We start from the raw sequence: 17,193 nt of genomic DNA, 5'->3' as shown, positions 1-17,193 counted from the left end.
GGAGACCTCTTGAAACTGATGAGAGTTTGAAATAGACAAGGCAGCAGAGAAGCCCCAAGAAAAGAACAGTCCTGGGGAGACAGGCTCCTGATGCTTTTCTAAAAGGGTTTTTTATATAATCTACCTTGAGTCCTATAGGAAGCCAGACTATAAATGTGACAGACAGATAGATTTTTAAACTGCACACCCCTCAGAATGCAATCTGAGCAGCAGTGTGTGTGTGTGTGTGGGGAGGTAAACATTTTTAAATGGTTCACCAGCTCTGGCCCAGAAAGCTCCTCATCTTGCTCTGCTTTTCTGTGAAAGGTTCCCCATGGAGACTTTTTGTGTGTGGTATTTGCATGTGTCAGGTGGCCAGGAGGTACAGAGAGTGCCAGGCTCACCCTCTTGGGGGATGAGAATGAATGGGAGGTGGCTGTTACACCAGCATCCTATCACTAAATTTTCATGGCAAAACCAAAAAAAAAAATGGGTAGTGGAGATTTAAACACTTGATTTAGTGATCAATCCTACAGCCAATATTTTTTAAAAATAAAGAATGGTGGTTGTACTGCAATAAAGGAAGGGGGATGGTGGAAGGTGGTTGAGGGAGTAGAACAACATTGATGTGGGGCTGGAAGTAGGCATCTAGAAGGATCTAAGGGGAGGGGGGAATCCAATGAAATTATTATGTTCTAAGGATCATGCTATGTATGGTATAATATTCAAGTGCAATCCAAAACAGTAATGATGTCAAATCTTGTGTTTTCTGCCTTTCATGGCCCTTTGACCTTATTATTTAGAATGTCTTTCCCCCCTCAAGAACCTCATAATTGTCAACCTACCTCATGAACATCTGGTAAAGTGGATGCTTTTCAAACACGAAGAATACAGGGGAGAAAACATCAGGCTCTGAAATAACAAAAATATTGCCTGGGTGTGTCTATGTGCCTAGAATCAACTGGAGAACTGGCTGGCACCCTATAATCTGGAATCCCCGTTAAACTGAAGGTGGTGGTATCTATGCTACAGTTTCACCTTCTTGAAATTCCCCATGTGAACTGATCAGTGGAGGTGTATTTATGTACAATTATTTTATGCCACTGGGTAGGAACCTGCTTAAGGTGGCTTACAAAATAAAAACAAAATAATAAGAGACATTGATTCAAATCCTCTTTTAACGGTAAGAGCCACCACTTATAATTGTTCCTAGAAACAAATAGGCAAACAGTGCATCTTACAGAATCTAGGGGCCCTGGATCGACTAATCAGGAAGAGCATGGCTGAGGGGCTTTTCGCACGCCTTCAAAATCGCACAATGGTTGCCAATTGAAAACGCTATTGATTTGCCGTTATGCACAATGTCGTTGACAATCTGCCACACACCTGAAACCGATCCGCAAAAAGCGCTTCCTTGTAGCGCTTTCAGGGAAATCCCCAAAAGTGGATTCACCCTCCTGAAAGCGCTACACTCCTGCAACCAATCTGCAACACTAGCGAAAAAGACCTGTGCGTTAACATTGTTGCGGTTTCTACAAAGTCCCTCCCCCTGGCTCTCTCCTCTGATCTTCCGGCGAAGCGATCGCCATTTTTTTTTTCTCCGAGCGAGCGGGGATAAACGCACCAGCGAGCCTCTTTCTGTTTAGAGGCTTCCCCGGCTTCAGTCCCTCCCCAGAGTCACTAAGCACAAACAACACTTTGGACACAAACAACAGAGAAGCCCGTTTGCTGATGTATTTTCCCTTTATTTTTTACACTGTTTTCTGCCGAAAATCGGGCCCGTGAGAGGGGGGGGGGATTTTTTGTTTTCACTTGGAGGGAGCGTGGCAACGATCCAACGACAGCTCAAACACACCGGGCAGCTGGATGGGTCTCTCCGTTGCAACGAATCAACACAGATTCATTGCAATGGGTGTTTTTTTTTTTTTAAACTTTCTTAAAGGGAAAGGGGCTGATTGGGAGCATGCTAACGGCTGCCCATTGGCTGCTTGACGGCCAGGGGCGGGACGAGCTTGGCAATAGCGCTTCCTTTCTAGCGATTTTTGCCGAGACCGGAAGCCTGTGGGAAACGCTACAAAACGCAACTGGATTCCACTACAAAGGCAGGTATGCATAACGACGAATTCCACTATTTTAAATGGCGATTTTTCATTCAGCAACCAATTTGCTACAAAGATCCCGGTGCGGAAAGCCCCTCAGTTTTGTTGTGGCATTACTTCAGCTTTTGGGGAGAGAGAAGCAAGTGGGGACAGCAAGACTGAATATTCAGCTACACTGAAATGTGTAAATTTAAGAACACTTGCTGTGGTTTCTTTTTAATGTCTCATAATTATGGTAACAGGGTCAATCCTGCTCAAGCTCTCAAGCCCTTTCTATTGTGCTAAATTGCAGTTAATATGCATCTACCCTACCTAACAGGTGCTCCTATGGATTTGCAGGTGGCATTATTTCCCCATAAATTTGTCTTGGATGGTTTCAGTATTCTAAATGTTAATTCACTAAGAGAAAGAGTGATTAGCAGCTTTGACGCTGAGCAGCAGCAAAGCATCCTAAACTGAACAAACCCATGTTGTAAACCTAGTGGCTGTTTTCCATGCGCAGGCTAAAGGAACACGTGCAGTTTTGCAAGCCTGAAGATGAGAAGATTTTATTGCCACACAATTTGAAAATGATTGGCCATATAGAACATCTGGCTCTTAAAATAGGGAATATCCCTGTGGACTGTTCTGCAGTGGTTACAGGTGAGTGTTGCATAGGAAGTTGAGAAGTCTATTGCTGTAATTCTTTTGCTTGTTAAGAACATGGCTGAAATTATTTGATTGTCTTAAACACAGGGCCTCTATCTAGGGGCAGATTTTTCAGAGAGTTTAAAGAGGTCATTGCTTGTGATCATTTGCTGGTCAATAGGTTTGGTGGGGTTTTGTATGGTTTCAAAAACCTGCTAGGGATTACAAAAGAAGTATGTATGCATACCATGCTCTCAAATAACTTCTGGTTATTGGAATCCTTGATCTACCAGAGAAGTCATTGCACAGGGGTGGTCTGTGTTTTGGCTCTACAGCATTTGTTTGGCATGCCCAAAGTTACAAGTTCAGTCTAAAGCATCTCAGGTTAAAGGATGTCAGGCAGCAGGTAAAAATTCCATTCTCACCTCAAACAGTTTCCATTTTTTAAAAAACAACACCGGACTCCACAAGTCCTGTTGGTTAGAGGTGAAAGCAGAATGTGTATAAAACATCTCAAACTGAGTTGCCTTGTTCACACTTCCTTTAGCTGTGCCTCTAGCACCAAGAGATCCAGAGTGGGTTTCAGCAAGTGGAACTCTTCTTGCTGCTAGTCTCTAATTTGCAAGCATATGCACTTTTATATATTTGAAATTGCACTTTTGCCTTTTAGAAATGCTCTTCTGAGACTTACCTAGAAGCAGGAATTATAGTAAGCTGTCTTCCTGGAACTTAATTTGAGCATGGAAGTTTAGCCACTGATAATGCTTTCTTCGAAAAACTGAGCGTGCCAAACATAATACTGTGTCTGGACGGGTATAAAATAAATTTCATTTATGCTCATGTTAGGCTGCAAGATTTTGGGATAAGGGGAGGGATTTCAAAGCTGTGTAGACCAATACTTGCAGGAAGTATTAGCACCTCTCATTTTATATGAAGGTTTGTATGAGTCTCTTGTTGACTCATTAAGTTTTCTGCTAAAGTCATTAAATGTATATCATGGGAGCACTGGTGTTTAATCATTAGCCTCCTGAGAAATCAGTCCAGTGCTTTGGATATGATGAGGGTCGTGTTTAGATTCAGCAGCACTTTCAGATGCTGTTATGTTTAGCAGCACATACAGATGGGGCAATTAATACTGTGGTTGGTCTACTAAGAAATGTCATGTTAAAGGGAGGGGAGGTTTGCTCTGGATCCTTTCTTTGAACATCATGGGATACAGTTAGAGGAAGGTGAGAGGGTAGGCCTTTGCAGCTTTCAGGGGCCTTACTCCCCACACCCATCATTATGCATTTGTTGAGGATAAAAACATCCCTTTCTGAATCTATCTTCTCCTCCTCAGAAGACAATGAGAAGCACTTCACTCTGGGCTTACAGACAATGAAATCTTTGAAGGTAAACCTCTCCTTTCTCCTACTCTCGTGGCAGTGTTTTTCCTGTTAACAAGGAGATGGCAATTTCACCTTTCATTTATTTTCTTACATTTATATGTTCACTCTCTTTCTAGTGTGTGATAAATATGGAGAAGCATCATCTGGTCCTGGGAAAGTCAGAAAGGGAAGAAATCCCATTTGTTGGTAATGTGAATTCATGTGAAGAGAAGTGAGTGTATAATTTTAACATGTTGAATTTAGGAACAGTTCATGCAACCAAGCTGGCATGGTGAATGTTAAGTAAACATTGGCTGTGACTGGCATTGACATTTGCTGGGGAGGGGGCTTTGTGCCTGTTTACCAGTTGATTAACTAGATACCGATGGGGGGCTGTCAGGGATTGGTCATGGTTCTGTGTCAGAACACCCAGTTTGCATGAAAAAGGTCCAATGCTCAGTCTTCTAGATAAAGGGTCTGAGGGCCAAATTAGATACCCAACCCAGAAACACTTCCACCACTTTGAAGTCTTAGAAGGCAGTTAAAAAATGCCACGAGGGCTTGGTCCTGCAGCTCACAATGAAGCACTCCCTACACCCCTGTGGCTTTCCCAAGAATGCCTCCTCTCACTGTGCTGTTGGTCCAATCAAGATCAGGCCCTCATGGCAATTTTCCTTCCCCTTGTTAGGCATTAAAATGGCAGTGGTGTCCCTGAGTTGGAACTGGGTATAGTGTCACATCTAATCTGACCTTCAGGTGGCAGGGAAAGATTTTTCTCTGCTTGAAACACTGGAGAGCTATTTCCCTTCAGAACAGACAATTTTATGTTAGGTAGTTCAATGTTCTGACTTTCAAATAGCTTCCTGTGTTGATCAGTAACTACCCAAAGAGTGGCACCAAAAACTGCCACCATTAGGTCATGAACAGCAGCAACAGCTGAACATGTATGGGAGCAATCACATGACATGACTGAGCAATATTGGATGTTGATGACATGCATGATTTCAGAAAGCAAGATATGTTCCATGGCCACCCATAGACGTGGTTGGTCTTTACATGTGTTTCTGCTTCCTATTTGTGCATATGATTAACATTTGAAGTTTCCATCTCCCATTACGTTCTGAGCTGATTCACTCACCTGACACAATCTGCAGACAAAATAAATTATATAAATTGGCTGCTCATGTCTGCACTCAACAGCCTTGGATATGAATTGGCAAAACATACTGTGTCTGATCCACTGCCAAGAGATATGTGTGTGTCTTTTTTAACTTTCAATTTTAGGGTGTGCTTGGCACACATGTTAACATGGATGCTTCCAGGAAGAGAATAAGTGAGGCACTCATTCATATTTATGGGACCATTAACTCTACCGTCTTCCTGGAAGATGTGTTTGAGAAAAGACAGTGATGATATTGCAAAGAGATTCACCTGATGACCCAGCCTGTTTGCATGAAAGTTGATGTCATTATAGTATGGGTTGGGCATGGTGGTGCCCTTTCCCTCTGTTAACATTGTGATTAGCCATTAGCAAAAGGATAATTTAATCCACAGATTGAAAAAAAAATCACTGTGAGGTGCCATACTTGCTAAACAGTTATTTCCTAGGGCACATCCTCATGGTAGCCACCTGCGCTCCTGGTTCAGTTCTGTAGCACACAACTGGAAGCCTGGGAAGTGTCCCTGGAAAAGGCAGGTACCTTTTTCCTCCAGGTTCCCCTGTGCTGGCCACGATGCCTCCACAGGCTCTTGCTATCATCCTTGTCAACAGAGTGGGCAGCTGGGGAGCAGCAAAGCCCCAGTGCTGTCATGGCATGCGTGGGTTGGGTACATTGCATGAATACATCCAGTCCCCTAAGAGAGTGGTGTGCAGACATGCCTTTGCTATGATGTTTAGAGACCACAGCTGTGCAAATTAAGGAAAACAGAACAGGAGGAGGAGCTCTGCTGAGAGAACTGTTTTTAATCTTCTCATTTCAGTACTTCTGAGGCATGAAGAGAATGCACCATTGGTGTCAGAGGGAGAAGACTGCATGATTGGTTGCATATGATGGAAGAGCAGTGGGTGACATTTATAATCCTTCCTGCTGCTAGACTACAACTAGATTATAGCTGAATGAAAGGATGGGCATTAGGGAATTGCCTCAGACATTCACTTACCACAACAGAGTTCTGGACAACGGACTTGTAAATGAAGATCATAAAAATTGTGTCCTTTATGGTCTTTTCAAGTATAGAATTATGTTTGTTTTTCTGTTGCAATCCTCTGTTTTAGTGTGAATGGATTATTAAATATGAATTGCCATTTGTGAGAAGGGAAACAAAGGACAATTTTATAACTTCCTCTTTGGAATTAACAAAGTTTAGGCTCAGCGAATCAGATTGTTAAGAAGGTATGTTTCAATAAGGAACAATTTATAGATGCTAATTGAACATTGTTGGCTTTAAATCAGTTGCAGGAAGACTTGCTCAAGTTGAAATAGCTCTAAGTAAACATGTATTCTAGCCCTCACATTAGAGACTGTTAGTTCTTTCAGTGAGTTAGTGCTACCATAGAGCAAATGTTGCTTGTAGTATATACATTCATTCCACTATTGTCCCTGTTCATAGGTATATATGGTTGGAGGAAAAAAATGATGTCAGGGGAGAAAATCATAACATTTAAATCTGGGGTGAAGTACTTTTTTTGGAGTCTAGTACCACTGAAGCATCTTGTCAGTTTTTCCACTGGTGTACGACGGGGACAGGAAAACCATGCTTGATCCCCTTCCCATTCTGTGTGCTTTTTGTGTATGCAGGGCCTACAATTGCTGGCTTTTCTGGAGTCAAAGCAGCCTCTGCTATCTCTTGTGCCAGTAGAAAAGCTGATAGGATTCAACCCAAATATTCTGTTTCACATACCTTGTAAAATGTCAGCACTTAAATCTTTCTCCCATTCAGTCATGTATAAATGAGGATTCAGCTCCACACTGTCTTTATGTACCCCTGACCTGGATAGCCCTGGATAGCCTATCAGATCTCATCAGATCTTGGAAGCTTAAACAGGATTAGTCCTGGTTAGTATTTGATTGGGAGACCCGTAAGGAGTACTAGGGTTGTGATGCAGCATCTGAAGTCGCTTGCCTTGAAAACTCTGTGGGGTTACCATAAGTCAGCTGTGACTTGATGGCAAAACATTTTCTTTTTTGTAAAAACAACAATAGTTCCTTTCATACCTATTTGTGACTTAAGCTTCTTTAAATTTGAATTGGACCATACTTATCAAAGATTCAGAATTAAACAGATAAGAAATACTTCTGATTTGAAAATATTGATAAAAGGGACATAGCATCCTGGTTTTCAGACATGGATATGAAACAGTTTGATGTTTAAATATATTTTCAGTTCTTGAAATGTTTTCCAAATGGAGATTTGCAATTTGTTAATTATGAACTACTAATACTAGCAGAGAAAGAAAAATTGGGTCTCAGTTTTGATCTGTTCTGTATCCAGCATCTTAGATTTCTTGATTTTTTTTTTGGGGGGGGGGGGAGTTAATAAACAAGGATGCCAGTCTCCAAGTGGAGCCTGAAGATGTCCTATAATTGCAGCTCATCTTCAGGCTACAGAGATCAGTTCCCCTGGATGCTTTGGAGGGTGGACTCTATGGCATTGTACTCCACTGAGATCCCAGTCTTACCCAGGCTCCACCCCCAAAACTCCAGGAGGTTCCCAACTTCGAGCTGGTAATATTGCTAGAGGCTCAGGGGGACCTGGCAACCGCAGCAATAAAGCATCACAAGAGAATATTAATATCCCCGTTACAACACTACTTTAGAACCTGCTAACCATAATCTAGCTGCTGTTAATGTCACTGTATGTTACTAAATTTACAAAACCCAGCACCCCTCCTTTTCATTGTGATAACTTTCTGATCTAGTTTCCAAAGGGATTGATTCTTTCATATGGATAATTTCTTTGTAATGCTTAAGCACCCTACAGAATCTGTTTCAGCAGAGACAAAAGAAATGAGTGTACATGATTCATATAAACCATGCATACCACTGGATACTACCTTTAACTCTCTTCAAACTGTCTGCCTCCTGTCAGGGTTTCTTTGAATTCATTCTTCTTAATGGCATGACTGCTGGAAATTTCCAAGCAAGATAATCATACAGTTTTACCTATTGATTATTTTGTTTCTCGCGGGCCTCTGAAATTCACCACCAGAGATAATATAAGATAATCTTCCCCATTCAGACAAACGTTTAATCATTCTAGACCTTGGAGATTGAGTCATATTTTCTTCCTGCTTTTGGAGCAGCAGCATTCTTTAATTATTCTGTTGGCAAACAAGAAAATGTCATGTGTCAAGTTTAATGCTCTTTGACTCTCTTCCGGGACATTTCCTTGTCTCTGCAACTCTACCTGGATGGTGATCTCTTCAGCTGATGTTCCTTAAGCCTTTTACTGCCAGGCACTGGCCTTCTTAATCTGCCAGGCTGTCTGGGCAGTGCTTTTGGAGCAACCATTTGGCTGGCTGCACTCACCTCCAAGTGCATGTTTGTGATTGCAGTCAGAGTGTACAGCTTGTGCTTCCCTGATTATATCAGGAAGTGCTCTAGCAGCCTTTGACCCACCTTGACGACCACACTGCAAAGCTACTCAATATGGCTTGAAGGCTGAAGTGTGCTAACAGTAACTTGAGCTGCAAATTAGAGCATGCTTTGAGGTAAATACAAATGGCCTCAGCAGGTGCTAGAATTTGCATAGATCTCTTTAGCCCATATTTACAACATGGCAAAATGGTTGTGTGAACTGGCTTTGTCTTAGATACTCACACACACACACACACTTGCTGGAAACATAGCAATATTTTGCAAATATTCCTTATAAGGTTGCCCTTTCCACTCCAACCAGAGTATTTTCCCTGAGCTTTGGTCCAGCTCAGAACATTATACCAGCCCTTAGGAACTGGGATAATTAAACTTAATGCATTTTGCTATACAGCAGGGGCAGCTGCTCTGGCCCCATGTGGGGGTGGGATGGACAGCCATGCACACAACCTAATGGAGGGGGGGCAATGGCTCAGCAGCAGAGGCTACTCACACCAGCTGCCTTTGGGTCACAACAGTGGCTCCCACTTGAATCACACTCAGTGAGTAATGCTCTGGTGGCAGGCAGAAAACCCAGTGGGGGTATGGCAGTGGGGCCCCATGCTGGATTGTTCCCCAGTGCCCCATACTACCCCCTGCTGGTGTGCTTCAAAGTATACATATTCAAGTGCTTTTCTCAAAAGAGACTTCAATAGATATGTGTGTATGTCTGTGTTGGTGGCTACTGTGTGCAATAATAGGTTGCAATAACATTTGAAGGCACAATGCATCACTTTTAAAAAATCTAGTAGAACTAGTAATGTACCTCGAGCCATCATTAAAGTCAGTGGAAGGAACCAAAGCCTTTGACACATTACTGGTTTCAACGATTCAGTTGGATTTATCCATTCAAACAAAGAACACAAGCTTTGGCTATAGCTCATGTAGTAGTATCAAACTAGTATATGTATTTTAATAATCTGTTGTTTGGCTTTTTGCAATGAATTTGTTAACCTCCACTTTTGTCATTGTCTGTCATATTGTTCTATTGTTGTTACTGCATTGTTACCATTTATAACTACTGAGTTATCTGTACTGTTCCCTGTTCTGCTAAGTTTTATGTAAACCACCCTGAGCCTCAGGGGAGGGTGGTATATAAATATAATAATAAATGAAAATGAAATATTATAGTTGCTCACATATTTAACATGTATGTGTTTGGAAATATTTTCTCTTTCTGTGTATCATTACCCACTTGAGTATATATACTATTTAACTGGGCTAACTCTTGTGTTTGCAAGGTAACCTGCACTGTATGTAAACCTGCCAACAAGTAATAGAAACATGGAATATATTTGTCTAAGTAAATATGCCACTTGTGTGGTATTTGGTTAATTTGTTATTTGAGTATTTATTATTGTGGTGACTATGAAAATAAAGAACAACTGATGATAAATGTCTGCCAGAGTATACTGATTTTTCCTTTATCTCCTGCGCTGACAATTTTTTCTAGTACTCTAAACTTAAATACTTTTACTCTTATATAACAAGTGCAGAGGGTACTCCAAAGCAAATACAGAACTCCCGTGTATTCAGATGACTCTGATAGCATACCTGTCCTACATAGGTGGGGACTTTCTGTTATTTTCTTTAAGAGACTATACCTGTCTCACAAAAACAAATAGGGGGGCAAATTAATAGCAAAATGTATACTTATTCAAAATGTATACTTATTTTGGCCACCTCATGAGAAGGAAGGACTCCCTGGAGAAGAGCCTAATGCTGGGAGAGATCGAGGGCAAAAGAAGAAGGGGACGACAGAGAATGAGGTGGATGGATGGAGTCACTGAAGCAGTAGGTGCAAACTTAAATGGACTCCGGGGAATGGTAGAGGACAGGAAGGCCTGGAGGATCATTGTCCATGGGGTCGCGATGGGTCGGACACGACTTCGCACATAACAACAACAATACTTATTCATTCATAATACAGAAATCTAAAGCTCTTACCAACAGAATAGGAAAGATGGTAACGAGAACTAGGAACCTCAAAAGTTTTCTAGAACATCATTTCTTAATAAAAAAGAGCAAAACTGTATAAACAGACAAGTGCAGATATAGTCTACCCACTTGAAAAGTTCAGTTTTTCTCAAGGCTCGGGATCTCTAACAGGACATTCTTGAGCCCTGATTGACAGCTAATGTAGGTCTTTTAGCACAGGGGTGGTATAATAACTATATACATCCCAAAGCAATTACCTGCTGCTGCATTCTGGACCAGCTGAAGTTTCTAAACAGGTTTCAATACAGGTTTGTGGTGTTGTACTTGGCTGCAGCCTTGACTGTTACTAAGACACATAAATGCTGAAGATCCATAACTAGATATTCAGTTTTTTGCAAATTTCCTGAATAGTAGTTGCAGGGGTTCCTGATTTGGATTTAAACTTCACAGAAGCTGTGTTTGTGTTATGTTGGGATGGAAGTCTTGATTTGGATCAGGGGCCTGGTGCTGGGAAAGGCTTTTATTTTTCCAATTGTATATTCGCGCACCTCACCATTCCCTGCTTAGCCCAGGAGTGACAGTCGGAGAGGCGAATCAGGATCTAAATAAATAAATAAATAAATTTGCCCTTCCAAGTTTTTATCACGGACTGCGCCCACCCTAAATCCTCCCAACTTGCCCTTAGGCTTTTATTTATAACCGTGGAGCGGTTTACAGACGAGCAAGAAAGCCCATTGCAACCAGGAATACAATGGGCGCTAGGACCCAGAGGACACCGGCAGGCGCAGGTCTCTCTCTCTCTCTCTCTCTCTCTCTCAGCAGGATCCATAGGAGGTAATCTGGGCTCCTTCAAGCAAGGGTTGTTTGCATTTTGGGGCTTGTTTGCAGTTTGTCTCTGTCTCTCTGTCTGTCTCCCTTACAGCGGGACCCATAGCAGTTAATCGGTGGTCATTTGCAGTTTGGCAGGGCTCTGTGTGTCTCTCTCAGGTATCTGAGAGCAAAGTGGCTAGCGTCCAGGGAAGGAGGGCAGGAGCTGGAGAGAGAGGGCCAATCTGGCTGCACCCTGATTTGCCCCTATTCCAACTCGGACAGCCAGGACATTCTCCACCCCCAGGGCTGTTTCACAAATATTAAGAGAAACAATGGATAAGGATTATATGAGATACAATTCTCCAAATTAATGCCTGTCAGACAAATTATGTTTTAGTTTCTATTCCAAATGGTTTGTGTGCAGACTTTCAATAGGCTGATGCTTTGCAGACTCCCCTCTTGCCTACTTTGTTACTTCCTCAGAAGCTTTACAAGAGACTGGTCCTGAAATATTATCTTAGGCTGGCTCACTGGGAAAGTGCCACTTTTGTTTTGGAACCCCAATGACTATAAGATGGTTGTGTAGTTAGTACATTTCTGAAAGAGCCAAGTTGTTCCATAGCAGGAGAGCAGGATTATCATCTCCATTTAGATCCCTCTGCTGCAACTAATATTGTCACCCAAAATATAACTCATAATGTGTACAAGCAAGTCAATTTGAAATAAAAAAGATTATCATATTTTCATCATAAATGACCTATAGACGTAAGAGCTAATTAATTTGGTATTTGCAATAGCTGCTTCATTACTTTTTCATCGTGATTTGTTCCTACTGAGCTCAAGTCCTGATGCAGAGGGAGGACGGGGACTCTGTTGCTGCCTGCCTGCTGCTCTAAACCTGGCAAGATAAGGTTATGAGTCATTTGCAAGTCTACAGTTCTGTGTGTTCTCATTAAAGTAGCTGGCTGACATACTAAAGAGCCCCCTTGTGGCATTTAGAAATGTGTCTTGATGAAGGCTTTGTAACCCACAGCTTAAACTGAAATAGTATAGGTCAACCTTCTGACAGCCTATTCCAGGGCATGTTTACTCAAAACTACGTGATTCATGGAATTCACCACACATTTAAGATTACAGTCTAGCCATCAGAACAAACCTTGCAGAAGAGGTCTGCACTGCAGTCAAGTGACACATAGAACTAGGGTACTTTATCTAAATTGAATGGCTCCTGAAAATGTTGTTGTCAGCCATTCAGTCATGTCCAACTCCTGGCAATCTCATGGCACAGCTTCCGCCACAATCCCCAGTCCTGCACCGCCTCCCTCAGCCATGCAGTGTTCTGGCTGGTGTCCATTCCGATTGCGTCCAACCACTGTGCCCTTTGTCGGCCTGAAAATATAAATATCTATTAAACACAAAAGCAGTGTGTGTGTGTGTGTGTGTCAAGAAAAAGGCCCACCTGGCTTCTGGGCCCCCAAGAACAGAGTGTGCAAACAGACCAGGCTTTATGATTTTAAACATTTTATTACAGGAGACTGGAAAAAACAATTTTATTCAATATGGCACAGAATTCACAAAGCATGCAACACAGAATAACAAAGACTAGCTTGCAGCCTGACATCTAGCCACTTCTGGGTCAGCCACTCCTACCTTCATTTCCATTCTATCTCCCTCTCCTGCACAGTCCTTAGGTATTAATATGTAAAATTCACCCTGGCATCTGATCTCAACACCCACAGGCCTTCATGTTTAACCCTCTTGGTCTACTCTATGCCATCAGGCAATCCTTCAGAACCAATCAGGTGCACCTCCTGATGAAAATGTCAAGACTGTAAGTCATTCTCCCTCCTAACCCACATTTTTCAGGCATTTCCCCATCAACAATCACCTGGGACAGCAAATGGGCCTGAAAGACATAGCAGAGTCATTCTCAGACTGGGTAGTAAATCAACAAAGAAGAAGGAAGTATTTCAAGATGCCTGGCTTGGCAGGGGGAAATGGAATTGCATCTGTAATTATCTTTTGCTATATGGCAAAGCCACATGGTACATTACCTCAATACATGATTCAGGTAGGTACTCCCTTGTTTCTGGATTTTGGCAGTATTTATATATATATAAATCAAATGGACAGGCAACATGTTTATAATTCTTATGCCTTGATTTTCTTCTGAGGAGTTTATTCAAATGATTTATGGATGATTCCCAAACAGTCAAGCTGCCTAGAAATACCTATTTAATAACAGCACTGCTTCATCTACTGTTCTGCCCTTCTTTGCCATAAGACAGAGTTTGAAAAGCCTGGATTTAGAATGCCATCTGAAGTTGGCTTCCGTGACTTTGTTTTATAGTCCTAGACCTAATCCTTTTAAACAAAACTGGCCAAAACCAGGTCCCAGCACTAGCTTATGGCATACCTCCTAGATCGTTAGTGTACTGTATTTGCATTGCTGCTTTTGACATCACGCTCATCATTTCAACTGTGCTTAATTTTAATAAACATGTGTAGTTAATTGGTAGAAGAGACACCTTAAGGAGATGAAAATCTCAGTCCGAGGGATGCTGTGAGATGTAATGAAGCTCTTGGCAGTGGGGGGGAAGGCTCAGGCAGAACTATTTTTCTAACTGTTGTCATGGAAACCAAGTGCAACTAGGGCATCTACCGTGTTGTCGTCATCCTCTACAAGAACCCTGTGAGGGTGATGACATAAGATCACTATAGAACTAGCAGTGTTGGCAAAGTCAGCTCTTTGGGCATCTTTATCTAGAAGCTTAGCATAAATGGAGCTTCCAGGTGCTGTGGGAAAACAACAGAGGATGACCACTGACTTCAAGGCTTGCTGGTGAGCTTCTACAGGCCGATGTACAGCCTGATTTCAAAATGAGCCTCTTGTGGCGCAGAATGGTAAGGCAGCAGACATGCAGCCTGAAAGCTCTGCCCATGAGGCTGGGAGTTCAATCCCAGCAGTCGGCTCAAAGTTGACTCAGCCTTCCATCCTTCTGAGGTCGGTAAAATAAGTACCCAGCTTGCTGGGGGGGTAAATGGTAATGACTGGGGAAGGCACTGGCAAACCACCCCGTATTTAGTCTGCCATGAAAACGCTGGACGGCGTCACCCCAAGGGTCAGACATGACCCAGTGCTTGCACAGGGGATACCTTTACCTTTAATAGCTTAAACCAAAAGTGTCAAAGTTATTTGTTACAAAGGCTGGATCCGATATAAATGTGTTGAGCTGAGCCATGTGTGCTATAAAATGCAATGCCAGGTACTGGAGCTGGGTGTGTGTGCAGAAGAAAAGCTGCATAGGCAGACTGGAGAGCCATCAGTATAGTGTTGTGCAGATGCTCCTGTGCTGCCTGGGGGGGGGGCAAACTCCTTCCCAAGCCCACTCCCGCTGCCAGTTGTAAAGGTAAAACATCAAGTGGCTGGGTGTTGCAAGCTCCCCTCTGCCCCCAAATTACCATGGAAGGGGAAGACAAGTTGAACTAGCCCTCCCACCTGCAGAAGTGGGGGCCTGGCAGTTTAGGTCTGACCCCATATGCATGGTGGGACTCCGGCCAAGCAAAGCCCGATAAACTGGAATCAAGCCAAAGATCATTGGCAAGCTGTCCCACTCCCATGTGGCAGCAGCCATCCCAGTCTGAAGGCCACCAGATCATCTGATGGGGGAGTGGGCACATAAGGCCATTTGTGTGGCAGTGTTCAGGCTACCCAGCAACCATAACACCCCACAAGGCAGAAGTGCCTATGACTGAAGGCCACTGGGTGGTCCATGGGGGAGGGTGGCTGAGTCGTATGCGCTATGAAGATGAACAGCATGCAAGTCTCTGGACCAGGCTTTCTCAACCAGGGTTTCATGAAATCGTGGGATTTCACAATGGCCCCAGAAGGGTTTCATTGACGGTAGGAATCAATTAATTCTTTTATAGATTTTTTTAATGAAAATGTATTGGGTGATATGGTCATATTGACTCCCCCCAACCCAAAATAGGCAGTGATGGGCTTGGAAGAAGTGGAATGGGGAGGGACCCCAGCCAAACAAATTATTGCTGACTGAGGCTTATCGCATATAGTGGTGATTGGAGTCCAGAGAGGTAAGTACTCTCATTTAAAGTTAACGGGAGGAGGGGGGGAGGAATAGAGCAGCATAGGCTTACTCCAGCCTGTCTGGGTGATGTCACTTCTGGTGACATGTTACTTCCTGGGGCATAGCAGGAAGGTGTGGCCTGCTGACATCACTTTCAGGAGTTCTTGAAGCCTGAACAATGATTCAGAGGCTTCTCAAGGGAAAAAAGGTTGAGAAAGGCTGCTCTGGATCAAAGAAAGCATCCCAAAGTAATTGCAAAATGTAACATGTTGCATCACTGGTACTTGGGTCAGCCAATCCATATGTAGTTACACAGATTTGGAAATGAGGGTGGGGCACAGGAAAGCTAACTCTTCATCTTCTACTAAGTTTTACAAAATCAGGGCAACATGGCAATATCAGGTTATATGGTAGCATCAGGGACAAGAACATGCCTCTAATTCATAGTCAAGTGAGATTTCTAATGAAATGAACGGTTGAATCTGCATATATGGCAGGATCTCTAGCAATCAGCTGCCCAACTGTTCTATATTAGCAAACCAAACCAGCAAATCATTATTATACAATGAAATAACGCAAAAAGATGTATTCCCTTTAACAGTTCATGTGTAGCTGCTTGGTTTTCACACCAATTTTAAAAATAAAGCCTGCTTTCCCCATCTTCAAATGTAGTATTTGCAAGAAAATAGGGATTAAAACAGTAAACTTGCTTTTGAGGGGATAAATACAAAAGAAAAACATCACCTGTTCTTTTTCTGTTTTAAGGCATTGACTATTTATACAAAGGCAATGCTCTCAGTATAGATGAAAACAAGCAGGTGGCTGACAGCTTTTGAGAGTAGGTAGATGAAATTGACACTGAAGTCTAATTTGCTGTTACAGGAAATAGTCATAATGCAATTGATTCTTGGGTGCACAACCTTCCCTCTGAGTTGCTTTTCAGACAGGGCACATATTTAGCAATAGATGACTCACAGTCAGAGAAGTGTACAGGTTAATATTCTTTTCTCATGCTGTTTAGAGATTATTTTATAGGCACAAAATGTGAAAGGGACTTTCAATCAACAGTGGTCCAAAAACTACGATGCTAGGAAGAAGGTAAATTCCGTAAATGAGTGTTTCAATACTGGAATTAATTTTCATATTACAGAGAAAGTTTTCTCAGACTGGATGTTTACTCACCGTACCCCCCCCCCCCATGCCATGCTGTCCATTCATAGTGTCTTGCCATAGTTGTAGATTTTTAAAATACTACAGTGGAGAATGTGACTTGAGGGTAGCAAACACTTAATTTCACCATGTGCTTATTCCTGTACAACACAGGGCAACATTACTATGATAAAGATATTATTTTAATATAGTAGGAGAATGAAGGAGAACTATAGTAGGAGAACTATCTTTAAAAAAGGATCTATGAACATGGCAAACCCTATTAACAGGGAATAGTCTAACCAACATATGTACCTATTTGCTACTGCATATGCAAATTGAAATTGGAAAATATAAACTTCAGATCTTGTTCCAGTGTCTGTTTTAGCAGAAAGCTTATGTACCTCAGGGTTAAAATGGAAATGATGCAAAAGTGAGTGGAAAAGAGGTATCCACTTACCTACAAATTTATTACAATTTATTACAATCCAGTTATCTACAA

The 17,193-nt window shown here is 42.2% G+C and overlaps 1 protein-coding gene across 3 annotated transcripts in view; it reads left to right on the top strand.

Annotated features, from left to right (window-relative positions):
- The window catches only part of NRIP3 (nuclear receptor interacting protein 3), a 43,874-nt gene extending 33,768 nt beyond the window's left edge, over positions 1 to 10,106 (top strand). Inside the window, exons 4-8 of one of the 3 annotated variants that reach the window (XM_077321764.1) lie at positions 2,581 to 2,720; positions 4,045 to 4,097; positions 4,210 to 4,304; positions 5,681 to 5,764; positions 6,053 to 10,106. In XM_077321764.1, coding sequence (XP_077177879.1) covers positions 2,581 to 2,720; positions 4,045 to 4,097; positions 4,210 to 4,304; positions 5,681 to 5,764; positions 6,053 to 6,068 — 388 coding nt within the window. In that variant the 3' untranslated portion in view covers positions 6,069 to 10,106. Of the gene's footprint in view, positions 1 to 2,580; positions 2,721 to 4,044; positions 4,098 to 4,209; positions 4,305 to 5,669; positions 5,765 to 6,052 lie in introns of all 3 variants that reach the window. The other 2 variants (XM_077321765.1, XM_077321766.1) reach the window with 2 other exon arrangements.
- The last annotated feature ends 7,087 nt before the right edge of the window (positions 10,107 to 17,193 follow it).

Source organism: Paroedura picta, chromosome 2 (assembly GCF_049243985.1).
Source record: "Paroedura picta isolate Pp20150507F chromosome 2, Ppicta_v3.0, whole genome shotgun sequence".
Taxonomy (NCBI): domain Eukaryota; kingdom Metazoa; phylum Chordata; class Lepidosauria; order Squamata; family Gekkonidae; genus Paroedura; species Paroedura picta.
Note: the sequence above shows the minus strand (reverse complement) of the source record. Positions and strands in the feature narration are given on the sequence as shown.